The 18,260-nt window shown below is 60.6% G+C and overlaps 1 protein-coding gene across 1 annotated transcript in view; it reads right to left on the reverse strand.

Moving 5' to 3' along the window:
- Positions 1 to 18,260, reverse strand: part of NPHS1 (NPHS1 adhesion molecule, nephrin) — a gene marked incomplete at its 5' end in the record, with an annotated part of 39,760 nt that overhangs the window by 12,282 nt on the left and 9,218 nt on the right. Inside the window, 12 exon segments of the mRNA XM_080361536.1 lie at positions 635 to 766; positions 1,878 to 2,050; positions 3,316 to 3,445; positions 4,914 to 5,073; positions 5,839 to 5,963; positions 8,168 to 8,471; positions 9,004 to 9,161; positions 11,412 to 11,583; positions 13,167 to 13,288; positions 15,081 to 15,184; positions 15,988 to 16,069; positions 17,082 to 17,210. Of these exon segments, the coding sequence (XP_080217662.1) occupies positions 635 to 766; positions 1,878 to 2,050; positions 3,316 to 3,445; positions 4,914 to 5,073; positions 5,839 to 5,963; positions 8,168 to 8,471; positions 9,004 to 9,161; positions 11,412 to 11,583; positions 13,167 to 13,288; positions 15,081 to 15,184; positions 15,988 to 16,069; positions 17,082 to 17,210 (1,791 nt within the window).

Genomic DNA, 18,260 nt, shown 5'->3' on the forward strand with positions numbered 1-18,260 from the left:
CACGTTGGGACACGCCCACAAAGGGACACGCCCATCCCAGTGCTCCCAGTGCCACCAGTGCTCCCAGTTTGTCCCAGTTCCCTCCCAGTCCATCCCAGTAACCCCCAGTCCATCCCAGTCCCTCCCAATCCCTTCCCAGTCCCTCCCAGTGCTCCCAGTTCCCCCCAGTCCATCCCAGTGCTCCCAGTTCCTCCCAGTTCCCTCCCAGTCCCTTCCCAGTTCCCCCCAGTCCCTCCCAGTCCCCTTCCAGTCCATCCCAGTCCATCCCAGTAACCCCCAGAAACCCCAGTTCCCCCTCCCAGTCCCTCCCAGTTCCCCCAGTTCCCTCCCAGTGCTCCCAGTGCCACCAGTGACCCCTCCCAGTCCCTCCCAGTCCCTCCCAGTTCCCTCCAATCCCCTCCCATTCCATCCCAGTCACTCCCAGTCCCCCCCAGTCCATCCCAGTTCCCCCCAGTCCCTCCCAGTGCTCCCAGTTCCCTCTCCCAGTCCCTTCCCAGTTCCCCCTATTCCCTCCCAATCCCCTCCCATTCCCTCCCAGTCCATCCCAGTCCCTCCCAGTCCATCCCAGTTCCCCACAGTCCCTCCCAGTCCCTCCCATTCCATCCCAGTCCATCCCAGTTCCCCCCAGTCTGACCAGTTTGGAGGGCGTGGCCGCCGTGGCTCCACTGGCAGCTGTCGGGGGGGGGATGGGCGACCACGCCCAGCCGCAGCTCCGCCCCTCCCCCCTCGCGGGCCACCACCGACCCCCCCGGCACCTGCGGGGGGTCTGCGGCACCAGTATGAACCAGTGTGCACCAGTATGAACCAGTATGCACCAGTATGAACCAGTATGAACCAGTATGAACCAGTATGAGCCAGTGACACAGGCAGAGCCCTCCCAGTTCCTCCCAGTATATCCCAGTCCCTCCCAGTCACCCCCATTGCCCTCCCAGTTCCTCCCAGTATATCCCAGTCCCCCCCAGTCCCCTCCCATTGACCCTCCCAGTATATCCCAGTCTATCCCAGTCCCTCCCAGTCACCCCCATTGCCCTCCCAGTTCCTCCCAGTATATCCCAGTTCCTCCCAGTATATCCCAGTTCGCCCCAGTCACCCCCATTGCCCTCCCAGTTCCTCCCACTATATCCCAGTTCCTCCAGTATATCCCAGTATATCCCAGTACATCCCAGTCCATCCCAGTCTATCCCAGTCCCTCCTATGCCCTCCTGTTCCCTTCCATTGACCCTCCCAGTCCCTCCCAGTTCCTCCCAGCCCCCCCCAGTCCATCCCAGTCCCTTCCCAGTAAATCCCAGTCCCTCCCAGTCCCTTCCCAGTCCAATCCCAGTCTCTCTCATTAACCCTCCCAGTCCCTCCCAGTCCCTCCCAGTTCCCTCCCAGTATATCCCAGTCCCTTCCCAGTCCAATTCCAGTCGCTCCCAGTTCTCCCCCAGTCCCTCCCAGTCCCCTCAATTCCCCTCCCAGTTCCTCCCAGTCCCCTCCCAGTATATCCCAGTCCCTCCTATCCCCTCCCAGTTCCCTCCCAGTCCCTCCCAGTCCCCCCTAGTCCATCCCAGTATATCCCAGTCCCTCCCAGTCTCCCCAATTCCCTCTCAGTCCCCCCTAGTCCCTCCCATTGACCCTCCCAGTCCCTCCCAGTCCCCTCCCAGTCCCTCCCAGTCCATCCCAGTCTATCCCAGTCCCCCCCAGTCTCTCCCAATCCCTCCCAGTCCCACCAATTACCCTCCCAGTCCCTCCCATTGACCCCCCCAGTCCCATCCCAATCCCCCCCAGTCCCCTCTCAGTCCCCCCAATTCCCTCCCAGTCCCCCCCAGTCCCTCCCATTGACCCCCCCAGTCCCTCCCAGTCCCTCCCAGTATATCCCAGTATATCCCAGTGCTCACGGCGCAGGCTCAGCGTGTGCTGGGCGCTCACGGCCACCCCCAGGGCGGGGCTGGTGGCCTCGCAGGTGACGCGCTGGCCATGGTCCCCAAGGGCCACCAGGAGGCGCAGGCGGGACCCCACGGTGACACCGCCAAAGGGGGCGGGGACAGCGGGGAGGGGCTGTCCGGGGACCCTGGGGACAATGGGGACGTTGGGGACAATGGGGACATTGGGGGTAATGGGGACGATGGGGGCGATGGGGACATTGGGGATATTGGGGATAATGGGGACATTGGGGACAATGGGGATAATGGGGACAATGGGGATAATGGGGACAATGGGGGACATGGGGATAATGGGGATAATGGGGATAATGGGGACATTGGGGATAATGGGGACAATGGGGAGATTGGGGACAATGGGGAGATTGGGGACAATGGGGGACATGGGGATAATGGGGACAATGGGGATATTGGGGATAATGGGGATATGGGGATATTGGGGATAATGGGGGACAATGGGGATATTGGGGACAATGGGGACATTGGGGTAATGGGGATAATGGGGACATTGGGGATATTGGGGATAATAGGGATAATGGGGATATTGGGGACAATGGGGACAATGGGGATAATGGGGACAATGGGGACATTGCGGGATAATGGGGATATTGGGGATAATGGGGACAATGGGGACATTGGGGTAATGGGGATAATGGGGACATTAGGGACATTGGGGATAATGGGGACATTGGGGATAATGGGGATATGGGGATATTGGGGATAATGGGGGACAATGGGGATATTGGGGACAATGGGGACATTGGGGGATAATGGGGACAATGGGGGATAATGGGGACAATGGGGACAATGGGGACATTGGGGATATTGGGGATATTGGGGATATTGGGGATAATGGGGACAATGGGGACAATGGGGGACATGGGGATAATGGGGACATTGGGGATAATGGGGGACATGGAGACATTGGGGACAATGGGACAATGGGGGCGATGGGGACAAGGGGGATAATGGGGACAATGGGGACAATGGGGATAATGGGGATAATGGGGACATTGGGGGATAATGGGGACATTGAGGGATAATGGGGACATTGGGGACACTGGGGACAATAGGGACATTGGGGAGATTGGGGACAATGGGGGACATGGGGATAATGGGGATATTGGGGATAATGGAGACAATGGGGACAATGGGAATAATGGGGGATAATGGGGAGACTGGGGACAATGGGGATAATGGGGACACTGGGGAAATTGGGGATATTGGGGACAATGGGGACAATGGGGATAATGGGGATATTAGGGATATTGGGGATAATGGGGATACTGGGAACATTGGGGACAATGGGGACATGGGGACAGGGGGACACGGGGACATGGGGACAGGGGGACAGAGGGACAGGGGGATATGGAGACATGTGACAGGTGCCACCCACGGGTGTCCCTGGCGCAGCCAGCGGAGGGCGGGGCCGGGGTGGGCGGGGCCAGCCAGGCAGGTGAGCTGGAGGGCGTGGCCGGGACGGACGTCCCGCGGGGACGACGAGATTGTCACCGACACCGGGGGATCTGGGGACATCAGGAACACCCCAAGGTCTCCCATGGCCATTGTCACCCCAATGCCCCCCCATGGCCACCCCAATGTCCCCCATGGTCAACCCAATGTCCCCCATGGCCATTGTCACCCCAAGGTCCCCCCATGGTCACTCCAATGTCCCCCCATGGTCACTCCAATGTCCCCCATGGCCATTGTCACCCCAATGTCCCCCATGGTCAACCCAATGACCCCCCATGGCCATTGTCACCCCAAGGTCCCCCATGGTCACCCCAAGGTCCCCCATGGTCAACCCAATGTCCCCCATGGCCATTGTCACCCCAAGGTCCCCCCATGGTCACTCCAATGTCCCCCCATGGTCACTCCAATATCCCCCCATGGTCACCCCAATGTCCCCCATGGCCATTGTCACCCCAAGGTCCCCCATGGTCACCCCAAGGTCCCCCATGGTCAACCCAATGACCCCCATGGCCATTGTCACCGCAATGTCCCCCCATGGTCACCCCAATGTCCCCCATGGCCAACTCAAGGTGTCCCCATGGCCATTGTCACCCCAAGGTGTCCCCATGGTCACCCCAAGGTCCCCCATGGTCAACCCAATGACCCCCCATGGCCATTGTCACCCCAAGGTGTCCCCATGGTCACCCCAATGTCCCCCATGGCCAACCCAAGGTGTCCCCATGGCCATTGTCACTGCAATGTCACCCCATGGTCACCCCAAGGTCCCCCATGGTCAACCCAATGACCCCCCATGGCCATTGTCACCCCAAGGTCCCCCCATGGTCACCCCAATGTCCCCCATGGTCAACCCAATGAACCCCCATGGCCATTGTCACCCCAATGTTCCCCCATGGTCACCCCCAGGTGTCCCCAAGGCCACCTCATGGTGTCCCCATGACCACCCAAGGCCACCATCAACCCCAATGTCCCCAAGGCCACCAACACACCAATGTACCCAAGGCCACCAAGACCCCAATGTCCCCAAGGCCACCAACACCCCAATGTCCCCATGGCCATTGTCACCCCAAGGTTCCCCCATGGTGCCCCCATGACCACTCAATGCCACCATCACCCCAAGTGTCCCCAAGACCACCCAAGGCCACCAATACCCCAATGTCCCCAAGGCCACCAACACCCCATGGCCACCTCATGGTGTCCCCAGGTGTCCCCAAGGCCACCATCAACCCCAATGTCCCCAAGGCCACCAAGACCCCAATGTCCCCATGGCCACTGTCACCCCAAGGTCCCCCCATGGTGTCCCCAAGGCCACCATCAACCCCAATGTCCCCAAGGCCACCAAGAGCCCATGGCCACGCCCAAGGCCACCCCCTGGTGTCCCCAAGGCCACCCCAAGGCCACCAAGACCCCAATGTCCCCAGTGTCACCATCAACCCCAATGTCCCCAAGGTCACCCAAGGCCACCCCTAAGGCCACCCCCTGGTGTCCCCAAGGTGTCCCCAGCGTGTCCCCTCCCCCGCTCACAGAGGACGCGCAGGCGGGTGCTGGCGGGGGAGGGGCCGCCCCCGCTGGCCTGGCAGCTGTAGGTGGCGCCGTTGTCACCGGGGGTCAAGGTCACCAGCAGCTCTCGTGACGTCACCGACCCCCCGGACACCTGGGTCCCTTCCTTCAGTGGACGGCCGTCCTTGATGGGGGAAGAGGGGGGACCCAGGAGTTCGGGAGGGACCCAGGAGTTCAGGAAGGGACCCAAATAGGGGACCCAGGAGTTTGGGAGGGACCCAGGAGTTCGGGAGGGACCCAGGAGTGCGGAAGGGATCCAAATAAGGGACGTAGGAGTTCGGGGAGGGACCCAGGAGTTCGGGGAGGGGACCCAAATAAGGGACCCAGGAGTTTGGGGGAGACCCAGGAGTTTGGGAGGGACCCAGGAGTTCGGGAGGGACCCAAATAAGGGACCCAGGAGTTCGGGGAGGGACCCAGGAGTTCAGGAGGGGACCCCATATAGGGGACCCAGGAGTTCGGGGAGGGGATCCAAATAAGGGACCCAGGAGTTCAGGAGGGACCCAGGAGTTCGGGAGGGACCCAGGAGTTGGGAGGGGACCCAGGAGTTCGGGAGGGGACCCAGGAGTTCGGGGAGGGGACCCAGGAGTTCGGGAGGGGACCCAGGAGTTCGGGGAGGGGACCCAGGAGTTCGGGAGGGGACCCAGGAGTTCGGGAGGGGACCCCATATAGGGGACCCAGGAGTTCAGGGAGGGGACCCAGGAGTTCTGGAGGGACCCAGGAGTTTGGGAGGGGACCCAGGAGTTCGGGAGGGGACTCAGGAGTTCAGGAGGGAACCCAGGAGTTTGGAAAGGGACCCAGGCGTTCGGGAAGGGACCCAGGAGTTCAGGAGGGGACCCAAGAGTTCAGGAGGGGACCCAGGCGTCCGGGGGTGTGTGTGCCCCTCCCCCACCTTGCTCCAGGTGAGGCGGGGGGAGGGGTGGCCCCCCCGCGCGTGACACCGCAGCCGCACGCGCGTCCCCGCGCGGAACGTGGCGTTGGGGGGAGGGGCGTCGAGCCACAGCTCCCGGGGGGGGTCTGGGGAGGGGGGGGGGGAGGGGGCGGGGTCAGTGGAGGCCACGCCCACTCCCTCTCCACAGGCCCCGCCCACGGGGTGATGTTGGTGGGGAGAGGCTTTGAGTTACAGCTCAAGGAGTTCAGGGTGGACCCAGGAGTTCGGGAAGGACCCAGGAGTTCGGGGAGGGACCCAGGAGTTCGGGGAGGGACCCAGGAGTTCGGGAGGGGGACCCAGGAGTTCGGGGAGGGGGACCCAGGAGTTCGGGAGGTCCTTCCCAGTCTCTCCCAGTCCCCCCCAGTATCTCCCAGTGGTCCCAGTTCCCTCCCAGTTACTCCCAGTCCATCCCAGTATATCCCAGTTGCATCTCAGTCCCTCCCACTCCCATCCCAGTCCCTCCCAGTCCATCCCAGTGTATCCCAGTATAACCCAGTCTATCCCAGTGCTCACGAGTGATGCTCAGCATCCCAGTCCCTCCCAGTCCCTCCCAGTATATCCCAGTGCTCCCAGTTCCCTCCCAGTTACTCCCAGTCCATCCCAGTATATCCCAGTTCCCCCCCAGTCCCTCCCAGGCCTTCCCAGTATATCCCAGTCCCTCCCAGTCCATCCCAGTCCCTCCCAGTCCATCCCAGTCCCTCCCAGTATATCCCAGTATAACCCAGTCCATCCCACTCCCATCCCAGTCCATCCCAGTCCCTCCCGGTATATCCCAGTGCTCCCAGTTCCCTCCCAGTCCCTCCCAGTCCATCCCAGTTCCCTCCCAGTATATCCCAGTCCCTCCCAGTATACCCCAGTGCTCACGGGTGACGCTCAGCACCACGCTGGCGCTCCGGATTCCCATCCCAGTCCCTCCCAGTATAACCCAGTATAACCCAGTCCATCCCAGTCCCTCCCAGTCCCTCCCAGTCCATCCCAGTATAACCCAGTCCATCCCAGTCCCTCCCAGTCCATCCCAGTTCCCCCCAGTCCCCTCTCAGTTCCCCCAGTCCCTCCCAGTATATCCCAGTATAACCCGCTCCATCCCAGTCCCTCCCAGTATATTCCAGTCCCTCCCTCAGCCCCTCCCAGTCCATCCCAGTATAACCCAGTGCTCCCAGTTCCCTCCCAGTCCCTCCCAGCCTATCCCACTCCCATCCCAGTCCCTCCCAGTATATCCCAGTATAACCCAGTATACCCCAGTCTATCCCAGTGCTCACGGGTGATGCTCAGCATCCCAGCTCCCTCCCAGTCTATCCCAGTCCATCCCAGTCCCTCCCAGTCCCTCCCACTCCCCTCCCAGCCCCTCCCAGTCCCTCCCAGTATAACCCAGTATACCCCAGTGCTCACGGGTGACGCTCAGCACCACGCTGGCGCTCCGGATTCCCATCCCAGTCCCTCCCAGTATAACCCAGTATACCCCAGTGCTCACGGGTGACGCTCAGCACCACGCTGGCGCTCCGGATTCCCCTCCCAGTCCCTCCCAGTATAACCCAGTATACCCCAGTGCTCACGGGTGACGCTCAGCACCACGCTGGCGCTCCGGATTCCCATCCCAGTCCCTCCCAGTATAACCCAGTATAACCCAGTGCTCACGGGTGACGCTCAGCACCACGCTGGCGCTCCGGATTCCCATCCCAGTCCCTCCCAGTATAACCCAGTATAACCCAGTGCTCACGGGTGACGCTCAGCACCACGCTGGCGCTCCGGATTCCCATCCCAGTCCCTCCCAGTATGTCCCAGTATACCCCAGTGCTCACGGGTGACGCTCAGCACCACGCTGGCGCTCCGGATTCCCATCCCAGTCCCTCCCAGTATAACCCAGTATACCCCAGTGCTCACGGGTGACGCTCAGCACCACGCTGGCGCTCTGGATTCCCATCCCAGTCCCTCCCAGTATAACCCAGTATACCCAGTGCTCACGGGTGACGCTCAGCACCACGCTGGCGCTCCGGATTCCCCTCCCAGTCCCTCCCAGTATAACCCAGTATACCCCAGTGCTCACGGGTGACGCTCAGCACCACGCTGGCGCTCCGGATTCCCATCCCAGTCCCTCCCAGTATAACCCAGTATAACCCAGTGCTCACGGGTGACGCTCAGCACCACGCTGGCGCTCTGGATTCCCATCCCAGTCCCTCCCAGTATAACCCAGTATAACCCAGTGCTCACGGGTGACGCTCAGCACCACGCTGGCGCTCTGGATTCCCATCCCAGTCCCTCCCAGTATAACCCAGTATACCCCAGTGCTCACGGGTGACGCTCAGCACCACGCTGGCGCTCTGGATTCCCATCCCAGTCCCTCCCAGTATAACCCAGTATACCCAGTGCTCACGGGTGACGCTCAGCACCACGCTGGCGCTCCGGATTCCCATCCCAGTCCCTCCCAGTATAACCCAGTATACCCAGTGCTCACGGGTGACGCTCAGCACCACGCTGGCGCTCCGGATTCCCGCCCCGGCCGCACTCTCGGCCTCGCACTCCAGGGGGCGCCCGTGGTCGAGGCCCCGCCCCCTCAGCGTCACGTTCGATTGCGTCATCACGCCCCGCCCCTCGGCCTGGGGACACCAATACGGACCAGTAAGGACCAGTATGGACCAGTGTGACATTGGATTGTGGCACTGAATCCCACCTGGGGACACCAGTATGGACCAGTATGGACCTCCAATTCCCTCCCAGTTCATCCCAGTCCCTCCCAGTTCATCCCAGTCCCTCCCAGTTCATCCCAGTCCCTCCCAGTCCCCCCCAGTTCATCGCAGTCCCCCCAATGCCCTCCCAGTCCATCCCAGTCCAATCCCAGTCCAATCCCAGTCCATCCCAGTCCATCCCAGTCCATCCCAGTCCATCCCAGTTCAATCCCAGTCCATTCCAGTCCCCCCCCAATCCCCTCCCAGTCCATTCCAGTCCCTTCCCAGTTTTCCCAATGCCCTCCGAGTTCCCTCTCAGTCCCTCCCAGTCCATCCCAGTCCCATCCCAGTTCCCTCCCAGTCCCCCCCAATTCCCTCCCAGTCCATCCCAGTCCCCTCCAATCCCCTCCCAGTCCATCCCAGTCCATCCCAGTCCCATCCCAGTCCCATCCCAGTCCCATACTGGGATGCGGACGGTGTCACTGGGCGGCAGCTCCCGCCCCCCCAGCCACCAGCGCAGCCGCACTGGGGGGTAACTGGGAGTACTGGTGCACGACAGCATCAGCGTCGCGTTCTCGGCCACCGACGGCGTCCCCGAGATTGTCACCTCGGCCGGGGGGTCTGCGCACCAGTATAAACCAGTATAAACCAGTACAGACCAGTATAAACCAGTATAAACCAGTATGGACCGGTATAGACCAGTATGGATCAGTAAAGCTAGATCAGTATGGACGAGTATGGACCAGTACAGACCAGTAAAGATAGATCAGTATGAACAAGTATGGACCAGTACGGACCAGTATAATCCACTATGGACCATTATAAACCAGTACAGACCAGTATAAACCAGTACACACCAGTACAGACCAGTGTAAACCAGTACGGATAGATCAGTCCCAGTACCACCTCCCAGCGCTCCCAGTATGTCCCAGTACGTCCCAGTACCACCTCCCAGTGCTCCCAGTATGTTCCAGTACCACCTCCCAGTACCCCCCAGTATGTCCCAGTATCTCCCAGTCTCCCCTCCCAGTATGTCCCAGTATGTCCCAGTCCCTCCTCCCAGTGCTCCCAGTATGTCCCAGTGCTCTCAGTATCTCCCAGTATGTCCCAGTCCCCCCTCCCAGTCCATCCCAGTGCCTCCCAGTCCATCCCAGTGCCCCCAGTATGTCCCAGTCCCCCCTCCCAGTGCCTCCCAGTCCGTCCCAGTGCTCCCAGTCCATCCCAGTGCTCCCAGTATGTCCCAGTCCCCCCTCCCAGTGTCTCCCAGTATGTCCCAGTACCACCTCCGAGTGCTTCCAGTATGTCCCAGTATGTCCCAGTACATCCCAGTCCCCCCTCCCAGTGCTCCCAGTATGTCCCAGTGCTCCCAGTATGTCCCAGTAAATCCCAGTCCCCCCTCCCAGTGCTCCCAGTATGTCCCAGTGCTCCCAGTATGTCCCAGTACATCCCAGTCCCCCCTCCCAGTGCTCCCAGTATGTCCCAGTATGTCCCAGTACCACCTCCCAGTGCTCTCAGCCCCCCACCCCACTATGTCCCAGTGCTCCCAGTATGTCCCAGTCCCCACTCCCAGTCCATCCCAGTGCCTCCCAGTCCATCCCAGTGCCCCCAGTATGTCCCAGTCCCCCCTCCCAGTCCATCCCAGTGCTCCCAGTGCCTCCCAGTATATCCCAGTGCTCACAGGTGACGCGGAGGGTGGCGCAGGCGCTGTCCCCCACGGGTCGGGCCGGGGAGCGCTCCCCCAGTGCTCCCAGTATGTCCCAGTGCCTCCCAGTATGTCCCAGTACATCCCAGTCCCCCCTCCCAGTGCCTCCCAGTATGTCCCAGTATGTCCCAGTACCACCTCCCAGTACCCCCCCGTATGTCCCAGTATATCCCAGTACCACCTCCCAGTGCCCCCAGTATGTCCCAGTCCCCCCTCCTAGTCCATCCCAGTGCCTCCCAGTCCATCCCAGTGCCCCCAGTATGTCCCAGTCTCCCCTCCCAGTGCCTCCCAGTCCGTCCCAGTGCTCCCAGTCCATCCCAGTGCTCCCAGTATGTCCCAGTCCCCCCTCCCAGTGCCTCCCAGTATGTCCCAGTACCACCTCCGAGTGCTTCCAGTATGTCCCAGTATGTCCCAGTACATCCCAGTCCCCCCTCCCAGTGCTCCCAGTATGTCCCAGTGCTCCCAGTATGTCCCAGTAAATCCCAGTCCCCCCTCCCAGTGCTCCCAGTATGTCCCAGTGCTCCTAGTATGTCCCAGTACATCCCAGTCCCCCCTCCCAGTGCTCCCAGTATGTCCCAGTATGTCCCAGTACCACCTCCCAGTGCTCTCAGCCCCCCACCCCACTATGTCCCAGTGCTCCCAGTATGTCCCAGTCCCCACTCCCAGTCCCTCCCAGTGCCTCCCAGTCCATCCCAGTGCCCCCAGTATGTCCCAGTGCTCACAGGTGACGCGGAGGGTGGCGCAGGCGCTGTCCCCCACGGGCCGGGCCGGGGAGCGCTCCTCCAGTGCTCCCAGTATGTCCCAGTGCCTCCCAGTATGTCCCAGTACATCCCAGTCCCCCCTCCCAGTGCCTCCCAGTATGTCCCAGTATGTCCCAGTACCACCTCCCAGTGCTCTCAGAATCTCCCAGTATGTCCCAGTACCACCTCCCAGTACCCCCCCGTATGTCCCAGTATATCCCAGTACCACCTCCCAGTGCCCCCAGTATGTCCCAGTCCCCCCTCCCAGTCCGTCCCAGTGCCTCCCAGTCCATCCCAGTGCCCCCAGTATGTCCCAGTCCCCCCTCCCAGTGCCTCCCAGTCCATCCCAGTGCCCCCAATATGTCCCAGTCCCCCCTCCCAGTGCCTCCCAGTCCATCCCAGTGCCTCCCAGTATATCCCAGTGCTCACAGGTGACGCGGAGGGTGGCGCGGGCGCTGTCCCCCGCGGGCCGGGCCGGGGAGCGCGCGTGGCAGCTCAGGGTGACCCCGTCGTCCCCCGGGGTCACGGTCAAGGTCAAACGGCTCCGGGTCACCCGGGGGGACCCCTCGGTCACCCACGAACCCGCCAGGGGGACCCCGGCCTGGGAAACAGGGTCAGGGGGTCAGGGGGCGGGGCCATGGGAGGGGGCGGGGCCAGGGGAGGGGGCGGGGCCAGTGGGCAAGAGGGGTGGGGTCAAGGATGAAGGGGGCGGCGCTGTGGGAGGGGGTGGGATCAGGAACCAGGGGGCGGGGTCAAGGATAAGGGGGGCGGGGTCAAGGATAAGGGGGGCGGGGTCAAGGGCACAGGTGGCGTGGCCAAGGGAGGGGGCGGGGCCGTGGGAGGGGGCGGGGCCAGGGGACAAGGGGGGTGGGGTCAAGGATTCAGGGGGCGGGGCTGTGGGAGGGGGCGGGATCAGGACACAGGGAGCGGGGTCAAGGATGAATGGGGGCGGGGCCAAGGATGCAGAGGGGTGGTGTCAAGGGCATAGGGGGCGGGGCCAGGGGAGGGGGCGGGGCCAGGGGAGGGGGCGGGGCCAGTGGGCAAGAGGGGTGGGGTCAAGGATGAAGGGGGTGGGGCTGTGGGAGGGGGCGGGATCAGGACACAGGAGGCGGGTCAAGGATAAAGGGGGCGGGGTCAAGGACGCCGGGGGGCGGGGTCAAGGATGCACGGGGCGGGGCCAGGGGAGGGGGCGGGGCCAGGGGGCAAGGGGGGTGGGTCAAGGATGAAGGGGGTGGTGCTGTGGGAGGGGGTGGGATCAGGAACCAGGGGGCGGGGTCAAGGATAAGGGGGGGCGGGGCCAAGGCTGCAGGGGGGCGGGGTCAAGGGCACATGGGGCGTGGCCAGGGGAGGGGGCGGGGCCAGAGGGCAAAGGGGGCGGGGTCAAGGATGCAGGGGGCGGGGCCGTGGGAGGGGGCGGGATCAGGAACCAAGGGGTGGGGCCAAGGATGCAGGGGGCGGGGCCAAGGACGCAGGGGGCGGGGCCAGTGGGCAAGAGGGGTGGGGTCAAGGATGAAGGGGGTGGGGCTGTGGGAGGGGGCCGGATCAGGACACAGGGGGCGGGATCAAGATGCAGGGGGCGGGGTCAAGGGCACAGGGGGCGGGGTCAAGGGCACAGGGGGCGGGGTCAAGGGCACAGGGGGCGGGGTCAGGGGTCAAGGGGTGGGGTCAAGGTTGCAGAGGGCGGGGCCGTGGGAGGGGGCGGGGTCAGGACGAAGGGGAGGCGGGGTCAAGGGCGGGGGGGGGGCGGGTACCACCTCCCAGTGCTCCCAGTGCTCCCAGTTCCCCATCCCAGTGCTCCCAATGCCCCCAGTTCCCCCTCCCAGTGCACCCAGTTCCCCCTCCCAGTGCACCCAGTTCCCCCTCCCAGTGCTCCCAGTGCTCCCAGTTCCCCCTCCCAGTGTCCCCAGTTCCCCCTCCCAGTGCTTCCAGTTCCCCCTCCCAGTGCTCCCAGTTCCCCCTCCCAGTGCTCCCAGTGCTCCCAGTGCCCCCAGTTCCCCATCCCAGTGCTCCCAGTGCCCCCTCCCAGTGCTCCCAGTGCTCCCAGTTCCCCATCCCAGTGCCACCAGTTCCCCATCCCAGTGCCCCCAGTGCCCCCAGTTCCCTCTCCCAGTGCTCCCAGTTCCCCATCCCAGTGCTCCCAGTGCTCCCAGTTCCCCCTCCCAGTGCCCCCAGTGCCCCCAGTACCTTCTCCCAGTGCAGACTGGGGGGCGGGTTCCCCCCCCGGCTCTCACAGACCAATCGCAGCGTCTCCCCCGCCCCCACTTGGGGGGACTCCAGCCCCTGGATCTGGGGGGGGCTGGGGGGAACTGGGGGATACTGGTCAGACTGGGAGGGACTGGGGGGGGTCTATGGGGGGGGAACTGGGGGGAACTGGTCAGACTGGGAGGGACTGGGAGGGACTGGGAGGGGAACTGGGGGGAACTGGGGGGACTGGGAGGGACTGGGGGACCCATGTTGGGGGAACTGGGAGGGACTGGTCAGACTGGGAGGGTGATTTTTGGGGTCCCCGTGTCATCTTTGGGGTGATTTTTGGGGTCCTGGGGGGCAATTTGGGGTCCCAGGGGCTGATTTTGGGGGTCCCGGGGTCATTTTTGGGGTCATTTTTGGGGTCCTGGGGAGTGATTTTGGGGTGATTTCAGGGTGATTATTGGGGTGACTTGGGGGTGATTTCAGGGTGATTTTTGGGGTGATTTTTGGATGATTTTTGGGGTGATTTTTAGGGTCCTGAGGGGTGATTTTTGGGGTGATTTGTGGTGATTTGGGGGTTATTTGTGGTGATTTTGGGGTGATTGATTATTGGGTGATTTGGGGGTGATTTTTGGGGTGATTATTGGGGGTGATTTGGGGGTGATTGATTATTGGGTTGATTATTGGGAGTGATTATTGGGAGTGATTATTGGGGGTGATTGATTATTGGGGGTGATTATTGGGGGTGATTGATTTGGGGGGTGATTATTGGGTAGATTATTGGGGGTGATTATTGGAGGGTGATTATTGAGGTGATTTTGGGAGTGATTGATTTGGGGGTGATTTGGGGGTGATTTTTGGGGTGATTTTTGGGGGTGATTTTTGGGGGTGATTGATTATTGGGTTGATTATTGGGGGTGATTATTGAGAGTGATTGATTATTGGGGTGATTATTGGGGGTGATTATTGGGGGTGATTGATTTGGGGGGTGATTGATTATTGGGGGTGATTGATTATTGGGGGTGATTGATTTGGGGGGTGATTATTGAGGTGATTTTGGGAGTGATTGATTTGGGGGTGATTTGGGGGTGATTTTTGGGGTGATTATTGGGGGTGATTATTGGGGGTGATTGATTTGGGGGGTGATTGATTTGGGGGGTGATTATTGGGTAGATTATTGGGGGTGATTATTGGGGGGTGATTATTGAGGTGATTTTGGGAGTGATTGATTTGGGGGTGATTTGGGGGTGATTTTTGGGGTGATTTTTGGGGGTGATTTTTGGGGGTGATTGATTATTGGGTTGATTATTGGGGGTGATTATTGGGAGTGATTGATTATTGGGGGTGATTATTGGGGGTGATAGATTTGGGGGGTGATTGATTTGGGGGGTGATTGATTTGGGGGGTGATTCTTGGGAAGATTTGGGAGTGATTGATTATTGGGGGTGATTATTGGGGTGATTTTTGGGGTGATTTTTGGGGGTGATTTTTGGGGGGTGATTCTTGGGTGGTGATTCTTGGGGGGTGATTCTTGGGAAGATTTGGGGGTGACTTGGGGGTGATTATTGGGGGTGATTTGGGGGTGATTTGGGGGTGACTGATTATTGGAGGTGATTATTGGGTTGATTATTGGGAGTGATTATTGGGAGTGATTATTGGGGGTGATTATTGGGGGTGATTATTGGGGGTGATTATTGGGGGTGATTGATTATTGGATAGATTATTGAGGGTGATTGATTATTGGGGTGATTATTGGGGTGATTATTGGGGGTGATTTGGGGGTGATTTGGGGGTGATTTTTGGGGTCCTGGGGGGTGATTTGGGGGTGATTTGGGGGTGATTTTTGGGGTCCTGGGGGGTGATTTTGGGGTGATTTGGGGTGATTTGGGGGTATTTTGGGGGGTGACTCACACAGCACCTCCACGGTCATCGTGTCCTCGGTGGGGGCGGCTCCGGCCTCGTTAGCGGCCGCGCAAACGAGTTCCTGCCCGTGGGTGTCCGGCTGGGGGGTCAGACTGGAAACAATGGGGCACAATGGGGCACAATGGGAGGGACTGGGAGGGAACTGGGACCTAGTGAGAGGGAACTGGGAGGGGACTGGGACCCAATGGGAGGAACTGGGAAGGACTGGGAGGGAACTGGGACCCAATGGGACCCAATGGGACCCAATGGGACCCAATGGGACCCAATGGGACCCAATGGGACCCAATGGGAGGAACTGGGATGGACTGGGAGGGAACTGGGACCCAATGGGACCCCATGGGACCCCATGGGACCGGACTGGGAGGGGACTGGGACACAATGGGACCCAATGGGGGGGAACTGGGACTCAATGGGACTCAATGGGGGGAACTGGGAGGGAACTGGGAGGGAACTGGGACCCAATGGGACCCAATGGGACCCAATGGGACCCAATGGGACCCAATGGGACCCAATGGGACCCAATGGGCGGAACTGGGATGGACTGGTAAGGAACTGGGACCCAGTGGGACCCAGTGGGAGGAACTGGGATGGACTGGGAGGGAACTGGGACACAATGGGACCCAATGGGAGGGACTGGGAGGGAACTGGGACCCAACGGGACCCAATGGGACCCAACGGGACCTGACTGTCTGTACTGGTCTGTACTGGTCTGTACTGGTCTGTACTGGTCTGTACTGGTCTGTACTGGTCTGTACTGGCTTGTAGCAGCCAGAGCTTTTCTGTACTGGTCTATACTGGTGTGTACTGGCCCATACTGGTCTATACTGATATGTACGGGCCCATACTGGTCTATACTGGTTTATACTGGTTTACACTGGTTTATACTGGTCTGTACCGGGCAGTGGCCTCACTGGATCCCAGTTTGGGGTTCGAAGTCTCCAGGACGCGGGTGGTGACGTCGGTCAAGAGCTGCCCCCCTGCCCCAAAAACCCCCAAAATCACCCCAAAAATCACCCAAAACACCCCAAAAATTACCTGAAACCACCCCAAAAACCCCCAAAACACCCCAAAACTCAACCAAAATCAGCCCAAAATTCACTTGAAATCAGCCCCAAATCACCCAAAAATCACTCAAAACACCCCAAAAATCAGCCCAAAATATCCCAAAAATCAGCCCCCAAAATCACTTGAAATGAGCCCCAAATTGCCCCAAAAATCAGCCCCAAAAATTCACTTGAAATCAGCCCCAAATCACCACAAAAATCACCCAAAACACCGCCAAAATCACCCCAAGAATCACCAGAAATCACCCCCAAAAATCACCCCAAAACACCCCGAAAATCAGCCCCAAATTCACTTGAAATCAACCCAAAAATCAGCCCCAAAAAATCACCCAAATCCCCCAAAAAAATCAACGCAAAAAATCACCCAAATCACCTCCAAAATCACCCCAAATCACCCCAAAAATCAGCCCCAAAATCAACACAAATCACCCCAAAAAGTCACCCCAAAAATCAGCCCCAAAATTCACTTGAAATGAGCCCCAAAACCACCCAAAACACCCCAAAAATCAACACAAATCACCCCAAAAACCCCCTAAAATCACCCAAGATCACCCCCTAATCTGCCCCACTCCCCTCTCCAACCCCCACGCCCCAAAAAACCCCCCAAAATGACCCAAAACCCCCCAAAATGACCCAAAACCCCGCATCCTAAAATAATGGATTTTACCCCCCAATCCCCCCCCCAAATGGCACCAAAATCCCTCCAATTGAACCCAAAACTCATCCCCCAACACCCCCTCCCCACCCCCCACCTCCAAAATGACTCAAAACGCCCCAAAATGACCCAAAACGCCCCAAAACGCCACCAAAATGACCCAAAACGCCACCAAAATGACCCAAAACGCCCCAAAACGCCACCAAAACGCCCCAAAATGCCACCAACACGCCTCAAAACGCCCCAAAACGCCACCAAAACGGCGCTGACCCAACGTGAGGCGGATTTGCGCGGGAGGGCGCGCGGGGGGGGCGTGGCAGGTCACGTGCACCTCGGCCCCGCCCACCCACGGAAGCTCCGCCCCCTTCGGCAGCTCCAACCGCGGCGGCCCCGGTGGCACTGGGGACAAAACCAGTTTGGACCAGTAAGGGACTGGGAACCCCCCAGTGACCCCCCCAGTGACCCCCAGTGACCCCCCAGTAAGTCCCAGTAAGTCCCAGTAAGTCCCAGTGTCCCCTGGAGAAACCAGTTTGGACCAGTAAGGGACTGGGAGGGGGACTGGGAACCCCAATGACCCTCCCAGTGACTCCCAGTAACAACCAGTGACCCCCATTCCCCTCCCAGTGACTCCCAGTAACCTCCCAGTTCCCCCCCCAGTGCTTCCCAGTACCTCCCAGTGACCCCCATTCCCCTCCCAGTTCCCTCCCAGTACCCCCCATTCCCCTCCCAGTAACTCCCATTACTTCCCAGTAACCTCCCAGTTTCCTTCCCAGTAGCTCCCAGTACCTCCAGTGACCCCCCATTCCCCTCCCATTCCCCTCCCAGTTCCCTCCCAGTAACTCCCAGTGTCTCCCAGTGCTCCTAGTTCCCTCCCAGTGCCTCCCATTCCCTCCCAGTCTATCCCAGTGCTCCCAGTTCCCTCCCAGTGACTCCCATCACTTCCCAGTGACCCCCATTCCCCTCCCAGTGCCTCCCAGTTCCCCCCCAGTGCCTCCCAGTAACTCCCAGTGACCCCCATTCCCCTCCCAGTGCCTCCCAGTTCCCTCCCAGTGACTCCCAGTGACCCCCATTGCCCTCCCAGTGACTCCCAGTTCCCACCCAGTGCCTCCCAGTGACCCCCATTCCCCTCCCAGTCTGTCCCAGTTCCCTCCCAGTAACTCCCAGTCTATCCCAGTGCTCCCAGTTCCCTCCCAGTGACTCCCATTACTCTCCAGCGACCCCCATTCCCCTCCCAGTTCCCTCCCAGTAACTCCCAGTCTATCCCAGTGACTCCCATTACCTCCCAGTGACCCACATTGTCCCTCCCAGTGCCTCCTAGTCTATCCCAGTGCTCCCAGTTCCCTCCCAGTGACTCCCATTCCCCTCCCAGTTCCTCCCAGTGTCTCCCAGTACCTCCCAGTGCCCCCCATTGCCCTCCCAGTGTCTCCCAGTTCCCTCCCAGTGACTCCC

Source organism: Nesoenas mayeri (assembly GCF_963082525.1).
Source record: "Nesoenas mayeri genome assembly, chromosome: 33".
Lineage (NCBI taxonomy): Eukaryota > Metazoa > Chordata > Aves > Columbiformes > Columbidae > Nesoenas > Nesoenas mayeri.